Source organism: Nansenia antarctica (genome assembly GCF_963989245.1).
Source record: "Nansenia antarctica genome assembly, chromosome: 18".
Taxonomy (NCBI): Eukaryota; Metazoa; Chordata; class Actinopteri; order Argentiniformes; family Microstomatidae; genus Nansenia; species Nansenia antarctica.
The window spans coordinates 4,969,329-4,981,174 of NC_137691.1; the positions used below are offsets into that span (position 1 = coordinate 4,969,329).

Here is an 11,846-nt window from a genome sequence, read left to right on the forward strand (position 1 = left end):
AGAGAGAGAGGGAGAAAGAGAGAGTGAGAGTGACAGAAAGAGAGAGAGAGACACACACACAGATAAGAAGAGAGAGAGAGAGAGAGGGTGAGAGAGAGAGACAGAGAAAGAGAGAGAGAGAGAGTGAGAGAGAGACAGAAAGAGAGAGAGAGAGACACACACAGATAGAAGAGAGAGAGAGAGAGAGAGTGCAGGGGGGACCATCTTCACAGCACAGATGTCGGCCACTGCGACTGGAAGAGTTTAGCTGCAGCCTCCTCCTCTCTACTGTCTCGCAGCTCCTTGTTTGTTGTGCTTGTCGACAGCAGCAGCAGCGGGAGACAGAACACTACACTTGACACCGTCTGGGCGCCGAGAGACCAAGAAACACCACGGCTCCGTTTGTCTTTCCTGTCTGAGAAACAGCTTTGGTGGCTGGATGGAAACATCTTAAAAATAGACTCTCTAAGGAGGGTTTCAGTGAGAGAGAGAGAGAGAGAGAGAGAGAGAGAGAGAGAGAGAGAGAGAGAGAGAGAGAGAGAGAGAGAGAGAGAGAGAGAGAGAGAGAGAGGGAGAGAGAGGGAGAGAGGGAGAGAGAGAGAGAGAAACCCAGGGAGAAATGATCCTGACAGAAGGATGATGAAAAGAAAAAGAGGGCAATTAATAAGTAGCCTAACAAAAAAGAGAGAGATGCAACAATTAGAGAGAGTGAGAGAGAGAGAGAGAGAGAGAGAAGGTGAAAGAGAGAAGGAGAGTGAGAGAGAGAGAGAGACTGGTGTGAGAGACTGGTGTGGATTGTGGACCAACGACGGCCCACTTCTCAGAGACAGCACCACGTAGCCTGCGTGTCCTAGCTGGTCCCCCAATCTAGTGTTGTCTGTTCCATTCCTGAGGACGATACGAGGGCTAATATTGGAGTCAGAGACACCAGAGGGGTCTGGCCTCTCAGGCTGATAAGACCCCTCGTTTGACCCCCTTGTTACCGCGACAGCAGATCACAGCCGGTGCGGTCGTGCGGTTGATCTACAGACAACCACACACACACACATAGGCTACAGTAGTACGTGCTTAGGGGACCATGTCCAATTCGGCTCAGATCTTGAAGTCTGGGAGGCTGTTGTCCTCCATGAAAGATAACTATTTTCATGGACGTTCTAGCTTCTGATTAAAAAAGAAAAACACGCAGCGACTTGTTGAGAACCCTTTTAAGGCGGCGTGACTGTCGGCCCTTTGACTTTGATGGTTCGAGGTTTGATGTGCAAATCGAGGCTTAGAGAGAGAGCGACTAGAAAATTCGAAATACAGCGAAAGAAATGTGTTGTCTAATCTATGATACGCTCCGCTTACACATCACAACGACACCAGGCTTATTCAATAACTCAGTAGACGAAACCAAGAGAGGACACATCAGGTCACAACAGCTCGAAGTCGTTGAAGGAGTTCATCCTGAACCGACAGAGCCTCCGACACGTTAGCCTGCCCAGTACTCAAATTGTAACAGAAAATCAGGGGGGATGGTGGATCTTATCATATGGGGACAATTTTAGCATCCCGACAGCGTCAGTGACTTCAGTGTCAGTGACTTGGTAAAAGTGTAATTGCATGTGTGCGTGCCCCCTCCTCGCCCACAGTATTTTACTCAATATGCGCAAAACTAAATGTTGAAATAGCATTAATACCACGTTCATTGATAGAAATGACATAAGGGATGGAAAGGGGGGATGGCAGTTTTAGAAGGGGGATGATTTTTACTGTTTTTATTTCAGGGGGGATGCCATGCCCCCTCATCCCCCCTCAACTTGAGTGCCGAGTCTGCTGTTGGCCTAAACACGCAGAACCACCGAAACTCTACTACTACGTTCAGCCTGTTCCATGGTAGAAGAGCTTGTGGGCCAAGGTTAAAGGGATGACATATTAATCTGCGGAGGACAGGATACGCTTCCTCCGAGTGGCATGCAGCTTAACACTAGAACAGCCGTGCCTATTTTACCTACTATCAGAGCCTTCCGTTACAATGGGAAGCTGCTATTTACACACAAACGGCCACTAGTCGGCTGACTTGTAAATTAGCCTGCCTCCTACACAGATACCTTCATACTAACTTATCCTGAGGTGATTTTTTTGAAAATGTAAGGATACTGGGTGGTAGAACGCACATATCTAGGAAAAGTCATAAAAGGACGGTCCTGAAATTTGATCAAGTGCAAAGATATAACAAATGATTTACTCACAGGGTCAAATGACCCAACCCATGGCTGTTAAAGGGATGAGGCGGTATGACGCGTCTAATGGGGCCTGAGGTAATCATCGCGGAGGAATAACTGCCACAACACATCTCACTCATCTCCAGTCAGCCTCTAATCTCACCGGACTTCATCTCCTGTCTCACCATTGTCAAAACAGCCCATGAGCAGTCGTCCATAAGAAGCAGGGAAACAAACCAGCCACTTCCATGTCCATTGGCAGCGCTGGAAACCAAATACACCCCTGTACAAGTACAGACGTCTGATTACTGATTATACCACAGTTAGTTCCGACCAAGTAATTTGATTGGACACGAGGCATTCTGTGAGTGCCAATATAAAGTATAACAGCACTGGGACTTTTATATATCACTCTGCCGCATAGGTGTTCTATTAAATTAAATTCACACATGCCACCAAAGCGACTGTCAACCGAGTAATTTTTCACTGGTTGCACAATAAATGTACACGATACAAAGTAGCTAGCCTGCGGATGTTTGTGTTTGGGTTACTAGGCAACAGTCCAGTTGAAGTTCAGTTGCGGAACTATTTTTTGTTGGCGGAGCTGTAGAACTGTTGTATAAAAGCAATATCACACTTGCGGTCTTGCTGTTATACTGAATATCAGCACGGCTGGGATTGTCTTCGGTGCTCGGCCTGCGGCCTCTTACCTACGACAGAATCCCAGCCGTGCTGATATTCAGGATAACAGCACTCCCTCTCGTGTGATATTGCTTAAATAACACCACCGGAGGTCACAGCCAACGCAGTAGCAGTCAGGTGACGCTCACGGGGTCAATGAACTGTGTGTGACCAAAATAAACGACGACAAGTTCATAGCAGAACTCGATCCCATCTTTTCAGTTCACGAAAACAATAACAACCATTAATCATTCATATCACGCCCGTCAAGGGCCCGACCGCAGGCGCACGACAAGCGAGAGAGAGAGAGGGAGAGATAATACACGGTCACCGCGGAAACAAACAATCACTATCGATCAGTTACCTCTCTATAGCATTAGAGCGCCACTGTAACGTCATAATGTTATTATCGTAGGACGCTTGTCATGCCACGGTAATATTAACAGCGACGTTCAAATTGGGGAGATTCGATCGGGTCATGTAAAAGTCATAGAAGATCAGTGACCCGAGAAGCATGTCTGGTTGTGAACGCCAATGTCCGAAAAATTCCCCCGATGTGCAGTCAGAGTAGAGGAAAACCGGTCACGTGAAACGTTGACATTGCTCCTGTCCCCGACACAGCTCACTGGAGGCAACAGTCTAGAAGGTTCTCAGCCTTGGATAGGTTACAATCACCTCTCCTGCTCTACCTTTCTTTTGACTGCTCTAACACCGTTCTTTCTCACCTCCTTTCGTCCCGGTCCCCCTGACTCCCCTCCCCCTCCTCCTTTCCCCTCTTGTAATAGCCCCCTCCCTCCCCCCTCCATCCTGTCCTCTCTCTGCCCCCCGGCAGCGAGCTGACCTGACAGCAGTGCTACAGATCCTGACTCTGACAACTGGGCCTGTCACTTCCAGACGGTACTGTGTGTCTGAAGGGTTGCCTTCTGTCGCCACTGGTGCTGTTGCACCACAGAGCCTGCAGTAGAGAGGAACACGCTGGAGCTGTCCTGTCCTGTTGCACCACAGAGCCTGCAGTAGAGAGGAACACACTGGCGCTGTCCTGTCCTGTTGCACCACAGAGCCTGCAGTAGAGAGGAACACACTGGCGGTCCTGTCCTGTTGCACCACAGAGCCTGCAGTAGAGAGGAACACACTGGCGCTGTCCTGTCCTGTTGCACCACAGAGCCTGCAGTAGAGAGGAACACACTGGCGGTCCTGTCCTGTTGCACCACAGAGCCTGCAGTAGAGAGGAACACGCTGAAACTGTCCTGTCCTGTTGCACCACAGAGCCTGCAGTAGAGAGGAACACACTGGCGGTGTCCTGTCCTGTTCTGCTCTGCTTTACCCCCCCACGGTTCATAGTACAAACACAGACCCTTACAACGTGATGAGAGCAGGAGGGAGACGGGGGGGACGAGGGAATTAAGGAAGGGGAAGGAGAGGACAGGGTGGGAGCGAGGTCTTATGTGACATAATAGATGAGGTGAGGTGAGGAGAGGAGAGGAGAGGGGAGGAGTGGGGAGGGGAGGAGAGGAGAGGGGAGGAGTGGGGAGGGGAGGAGAGGAGAGGAGAAGAGAGGAGAGGAGAGGAGAGGAGAGGATGGGAGAAGAGAGGAGAGAGGAGAGGAGAGGAGAGAGGAGAGGATGGGAGAAGAGAGGAGAGAGGAGAGGAGAGGAGAGGGGAGAGGAGAGGAGAGGAGAGAGGAGAGGAGAGGAGAGGAGGAGAGGTGAGGTGAGGAGAGGATGGGAGAAGAGAGGAGAGGAGAGGAGGTGAGGAGAGGAGAGGAGAGGAGAGGTGAGGTGAGGAGAGGAGAGGAGAGGAGAGGAGAGGAGAGGAGAGGAGGAGAGAGAAGAGGAGAGAGGAGAGGAGAGGAGAAGAGAGGAGAGGAGAGGAGAGGAGGGGAGAGAGGAGAGGAGAGGAGAGGAGAGGAGAGGAGAGGAGAGAAGAGAAGAGAAGAGGAGAGGAGAGGAGAGGAAAGAGGCTGAATTGACTGCACTAGCTCAGAGCATTATGACTCACTCACTCACTGTTCAATGTCATTTATTTATTTCTGTCTCCCTCTCTCCTTCTCTCTCCTCTCTCTCTCTCCCTCTGTCTGTCTCTCTCCCTCTTTTAGCTTTCCATCCATAACGCTGTGGCCTTGGTGAGCACAGAAGGTGAGGTCGTGCAGGCTTTTAGAATAACTTTTCTTCTTTTTTTTAATCCAAGACCTACTTATGTGAGTTGTTTTGATCACTGTCAGTGAGTACCGTGTGTCTGAACCAACCAGCGAGGCACCCCATTCTATCGCAGTGTTCAACACACACACATTCATTCAGTGTGTTATGCAATACACACTTGCTCACCCACCCACTCACTTATTGAATGGCCTGCATGAGAGATGACGCATGATAGGATAACATTTTAACATTGTAACATTTTATGTATCTATGAGTCAGAATAGTGAAAACACCACCGCTCATCCGTAATCAGATAGTTAGCTGAAGTGCTGGAGCTGAAGAGTATCAAATGGGATGAAAAGAAGCTTCCGGATGCACACTCGAAAACTGTACTGGACTGCACTTATAATGGACTGCACTTATATAGCGCCTTTATCCAAAGCGCTTTACAATGGCCTCTCATTCACCCATTCACACACACATTCACACACCAATGGCGGCAAGCTACCATGCAAGGCGCCGGCCCGCTCACTGGGAGCAATTTGGGGTTCAGTGTCTTGCCCAAGGACACTTTGACATGTGGCTCGAACCGCCGATCTGCCAACCTTGCGATCATCAGACGGCAGCTCTACCTCCTGCGCCACAGCCACCCCCTACTGTACCTATGAGTAAAAGGACACCCTTCAATCTGAATATGCAAAGCAGATGCAAATTTTACAGGAAGTCGGATGACGCCAGGGGACCACAGGGCTCAAGGGTTATCACCGTGGTAACAGCCAAGCTACACTATACAGTGTTTGAACGTCCAGTTCAACTGCCACCAAAGTTTGGTCAGAAAAGCACAAATGCCATATGCCAGAGGGCTTGAATCATTGTTAATTACAGAGATGGAATACATTGTAGAAAGTGACGTCAATGAGTAGGGTTTTCATATCATCGTAAATTTGCACAGCATTTTTGTCACTGTTGAAGCCATTGTAAAACCATCACTTTATTACTTGATCAATGTAGGGTTAGTTATATTACTTACTTACGTTACTTATTATTATTATTAGAAGTAGTAGTAGTATTATTATTGTGTTGTTTGTATCTGAATGCTGCAATGTCAATGTTGAGGAAGCAAAGCCAAAGAATTGTACTCTTGTGTGCTTACAGTAAGATGTAATAACAGTGATTCTGATTCTGAAATGGAATACATTGTAGAAAGTGACATCACTGACTACTAGTTTACACCCTCACACACAGTCTAGTTTACACCCTCACACACAGTCTAGTTTACACCCTCACACATCACACACAGTCTAGTTTACACCCTCACACACAGTCTAGTTTACACCCTCACACATCACACACAGTCTAGTTTACACCCTCACACATCACACACAGTCTATAGTTTACACCCTCAAACAGTCTACACTACCTTTACAACACTGCCTTTGTTTACAGGGGCGCTCTGGTAAATCCGATGTTTGTGTATTTCTGATGTATTCATATTAATCCTCAAATAATAATACTTAGAAATTCATCAATTTAGTTCAACTTTCTTACCGAATCAGAATCCAAAATATAAGCTTATTTTACTCCACTGTTTGTAAACAATGTAGGTCTAATTGTACCATAACTGTATAGCTTCAAAATATGGTTAGAACTATCATTTTGAACTCATGAATGGTCAGTCCTGCTCTGTCTATGACGCTGAGACTATGATTATATTTCTACAGCTGTTTAACAAACAAGTTGCAGGGAATCCGCTTTGTTGCTGTCTGAATCCCAGATTATCCCTTTCAGACTACAATATTTTGACATTATACATTAATGCACTTTCACACAGTGACATATAAGCATGCTCACTCTGAATGATCAGGGCTAGTGATGATGATATAGTTTTGCCAGTAGGCTCCACACACACACACACACACACACACACACACACACACACACACACACCCCTCTCCCATCACTTCTAGTTCAGCAGAAGTCTTCTATCTCCCATGATTAGTTTCTTCCTAGGAGACTACTAAATTAAAGCTCTGGCACTGCTCTGTGTCATCCGTATCCTGCCCCCTAATCAATTTATCCACAATATGGTTAAAATCACAACGATCCAATTATATTTGGGTGCGCGTTTTCTCTCGGAGCTAAATAGACATTCCATTGGCAAACCTTTGATCGGTCGTTCTTACCAGAATAGAATTGCATTCTTTTATCATTGTGTACCAACATTGTGTCTGGACGAAACCCCCAAGCAGTCTATTGTTATCAGCAAGTCCTTTAGACTAGGTTACACACACAAACAGCACATTCCACGGACATAAGACGCGTTTCATTCATCGTCTCTGGACAAATGTTCGTCTCAGAGAATTGCATGCCTTGTCAGCTGATAACGGGTCGGAAGCATCGTGTATTTATGGGGAGAAGAGGCTAATTTAATTTTTCTCTCCAATAGCCAATCTGATTCAGCCTCCTGGTCCACCCTTATTAGGTCACTAACATGAAACCTTGTCACCAAGCTGGTCAGACACAACCACGGCACAGTGGATCACACAAGGATGGCGTCAAGGTCATTTGAGGGCAATTGCCAAAATGTATTATATTAACAGATTGACAACATTACATTGACACAATTATGAAATGCTTTTTTCAAACATGCATAAAGTTAGGATTGAACGTAGCCTATGGTATTGCTATTTACATTGATAAACAGTGAACCAATACCAACTCTATATACGATATAGGTTGGAGTAAACTACGTATGGTTCAACATCCCGGTCTTTGTCATTCAGCAACATCTTCTGATGTTACAGCTCCGCTGGAATCCTAAGAGCCAATTCACACTCACTCAGCTATACGTCTCCGTCACATTTCCCTTGTCTAATGTGTTCTTTAGCCTTTATCTAGATTCCAACATGCTGCACCTGCAAAATAATGCTTGTGGAATACAGCTTACAGACTCCTGACAGACAGGTTTCACCACACTGTGTAGTGCATTGCAATGCGATATCCTTGCATGTGGGAATGTGGGAATTCTGACGCCGCACGTGCCAGCGCGCTTCGCAATAATATAAACACACCTCGGAGAGACTGCATGTCCCCACACAGACCTGCTCTGCACCGGGGTACCGAAAGCATCCTCTGTTTTCATCTAACGGCTATAATAGCCTAGTCTAATCTAACACAGGTGATCAATTACTAGCTTGCATGAATTATGCTCATTGTGTAACAAACTGGTTGAGTCTGCCTCATGGGCAAAAAATGGAGAGAGAGAGAGAGAGAGAGAGAGAGAGAGAGAGAGAGAGAGAGAGAGAGAGAGAGAGAGAGAGAGAGAGAACATTGGCTATTGATCTTAGCCGCCTCTAATAAAAAATTATCTCCGCATGTGTTTATTCACCCGATAAAACCGCCTAATGTAGCCGAGGCTAATGTGGAGTTGGAACAGTTGCTATCATCAAAGTAGGCTATGTAATGTAAACACCGGGCTGAATAATGACATGCATGGTTCACAGTTCAATTCTTCTAGCAGTATTTAGGCTACAAATAATTATGGAGTGCATGGGGCAAACCCGTTCCATGCATGAGAAGAGAGACAGTTTATTACCTGGTAGCTCAATATGCTCTCGGGGTCGTTGACTCCGGCGGGCATGGTAATAAAGGTTGGTTTCAAAAGACGAGACAGCTACAAGATGACGAAGTCAGTGTTGTCAGTCAGTCAGTCAGTGGTTTGAGTAGCAGACAGTCATTCATGGGTTAACATCATCTCTGATCTCTCACATTCTGACATGCATTTACATGGTGCAGGCAAACATCTTCTCCCAGAGAAATGCTAAACGCAAAACGATTGGAAATATATCTCCAACGGTTCTGTTCTGGTCGTTTTATTATTGTCCCGACTCCCGACGCGCGCCTCTTCCAGCTCTCCTCCCTTTGGGTCCTGGATGGGGAGAGCGATGGGTGCAGCATCACGCCCAGGCAGCCAATCAGAGGGCAGAGAATATTATTATAGCCTTTGTTATAGCCTATGCACTGTTATGTCTGCGACGCATTGCTGTTGCTGTTGCTGAACTGATAACACGATACAGTCCTGTAACGATTAGACACTTGACTTGAACAGAGCCACATCGACTTGCTTCAACTGGAGTACCTAGATCGTAATGGATTCATTCATCGTAAATGTGTTGGTGTAGTGACTACATTATGGGTTCATGTTCTCCTCTTACTGTTGGTTGTGTAGTGGGAGGGAACCAGTTCTGGCACTAGGGGCAGAGGGGAGGATTATTAACGTTGCACCTTCCTGTTTAGATACACGAGTTTTGGTAACCATTTTCTGGTCCTGTACTGAGAGTACAAGTTGTTGTTTTGATTAAACAGTTATCATTACGTTGCCTACGTCTTTCCTTTTTCCTCCGGCACTACACTGGTGACCCTGACGTGATTTTTGTTAACGTAATTGTGTACAAAAACCAGCGACGAACATTACAATCCTGCAAAATGTCCGGGCGAGGAAGACGTTCATACCAGCGGCAGCCATCACCATCCCCTGTCAGGGTAACGCGTGGTGCGCACACTCCCACTCTCAAGCTACCAGAATTCTGGGACTCAACGCCTGCTGCATGGTTTGCTATTGTAGAGGCACATTTCAATAAAAGTGACATCGATGACGACGACGACCGGTACAACCATGCTGTGGCAATGTTGGGCAGCTCCACCGCAGCTCGAGTGGTAGGTTTTTTGTCTGCTCCCCCGACGACGAACAAATATGAGCGCCTCAAGGCCCTGCTTCTAGAGACATTTGAACTGTCCACTGCGGAGAGGGTGCGTCGCCTATTTGCCATGTCGGACTTGGGTGACGAGAGGCCTTCTGCGAGCATGGAGAGGATGCTAAACCTGCTCGGTACAGAAGACCCCATGATCCTCTTCACAGAGCTGTTCATGCGCACATTGCCAGCTCAAGTTAGGATGGCGCTGGCCAACATATCCGAGTTCACCACAGACATCCAGCACGTTGCTGGGAAGTCCAACCAGGTCGCGGATTGTCTCTCCAGGGCGGTGGTTGGTGCGGTCCAACTGGGTTTGGACTACGCGCGCATGGCTGCAGACCAGGCCGCCGACCCCGCCGTCCAGGCTCTCAAGTTGTCGGACACAGGACTGCGCCTAGAAGAGGTGGTTTTCGGTGACGCAGGGGCCACGCTCCTGTGCGACGTCTCCATGGGTCAGCCACGACCGGTGGTCCCCGCCAACTGGAGGCGCCCCGCCTTCGAGGCGATACACGGCTTGTCTCACCCTGGTAGGAAACCGTCCTCACGGCTGGTGTCAGAGAAATTCGTCTGGCATGGGCTCAAGAGGGATGTGAGGGCCTGGGTTGACACGTGCATCGCCTGCCAGCGCGCCAAGGTGCATCGACACGTCAAGGCCCCCCTGGAGCAGTTCTCTGTGCCTGAGCGGAGGTTCGATCATGTAAACGTGGACCTGGTAGGGCCGCTGCCCCCCTCGCACGGATACACCTATCTCTTTACCATGGTGGACAGGACGACTCGCTGGCCGGAGGCAGTTCCGCTCTCCTCAACGACAGCCCCCGACCTGGCCCGGGCGTTCATCGCGGTGTGGGTCTCCCGCTACGGCACCCCTGCTGATCTCTCCTCTGACCGTGGCTCACAGTTTACTTCAGAGCTGTGGGCAGCGGTGGCGGAGAATCTGGGGGTCAAGCTCCACCGCACAACCGCCTATCACCCGCAGGCGAACGGGCTCTGTGAGCGTTTCCATCGATCCATGAAGGCCGCCCTTCGAGCCAGCCTCACGGACAGCGACTGGCTTGACAAGCTGCCGTGGGTCATGCTGGGGCTCAGGACAGCGCCTAAGGAGGACCTCCAGTCGTCGTCCGCTGAGCTGGTGTTTGGACAGCCGCTGCGGGTCCCCGGTGACTTCATTCCCAAGTCAACGGAGCCCTGGTCCGCCGCCGCTCAGCGCGCCTCCCTGCTGGACAGCGCCAGGACCTTCGTCCCGGTCCCGACTACGCAGCATGGTGTCCCTACTTCGAGGGTGCCCCCGGAGCTGCACTCAGCGAGGTTCGTTTTCATTCGTCATGATGGCCACAGGACTCCACTACGTCCTCCTTATGACGGGCCTTTCCGTGTCATCGAGGCCGGAGCCAAGAACTTCATGGTTGACATGGGGGGTAGGCCTGAGTGTGTGTCCGTTGATCGCCTCAAACCGGCCCACTTGGACCTTGAACTGCCCCTGGACTTGGCCCTGCCACCGCGCAGAGGCCGGCCTCCAGTCCTACCTCCCCTGCCGCGCCCTGGCCATTCCCCCCTCCGACCCCGACAACCCCCCGCAGCTCGCGAGCCCCCGGTCGTCGCTGCCCCCCGTCCTTCCCTGCAGGAGGACGTGATGGGCGATGTCACACCTCCTCCCGCACCTCCTGACTTTACCTACGATCGTAGGGGCCGGGCCATACGCCCTCCTCGCCGTGAGGATTTCCAATATTGAGGTGAACACTGGGGGGGCTGGTGTAGTGACTACATTATGGGTTCATGTTCTCCTCTTACTGTTGGTTGTGTAGTGGGAGGGAACCAGTTCTGGCACTAGGGGCAGAGGGGAGGATTATTAACGTTGCACCTTCCTGTTTAGATACACGAGTTTTGGTAACCATTTTCTGGTCCTGTACTGAGAGTACAAGTTGTTGTTTTGATTAAACAGTTATCATTACGTTGCCTACGTCTTTCCTTTTTCCTCCGGCACTACATTACGTATAATTTGAGCCTTAAATATTGGCTACAATACGTGAGCTTAGAATTATAAGGTTCTATCTCCGTTTAGGGTAGTTCAGAGATATTGAGCGTCAACGTTT

At 49.0% G+C, this 11,846-nt stretch overlaps 1 protein-coding gene across 1 annotated transcript in view; it reads right to left on the bottom strand.

Moving 5' to 3' along the window:
- slc4a8 (solute carrier family 4 member 8) overlaps window positions 1-8,642 on the bottom strand; it is a gene marked incomplete at both ends in the record, with an annotated part of 80,288 nt that extends 71,646 nt beyond the window's left edge. The window contains 1 exon segment of the mRNA XM_080548527.1: window positions 8,598-8,642. Coding sequence (XP_080404653.1) covers window positions 8,598-8,642 — 45 coding nt within the window.
- Window positions 8,643-11,846: the final 3,204 nt, after the last annotated feature.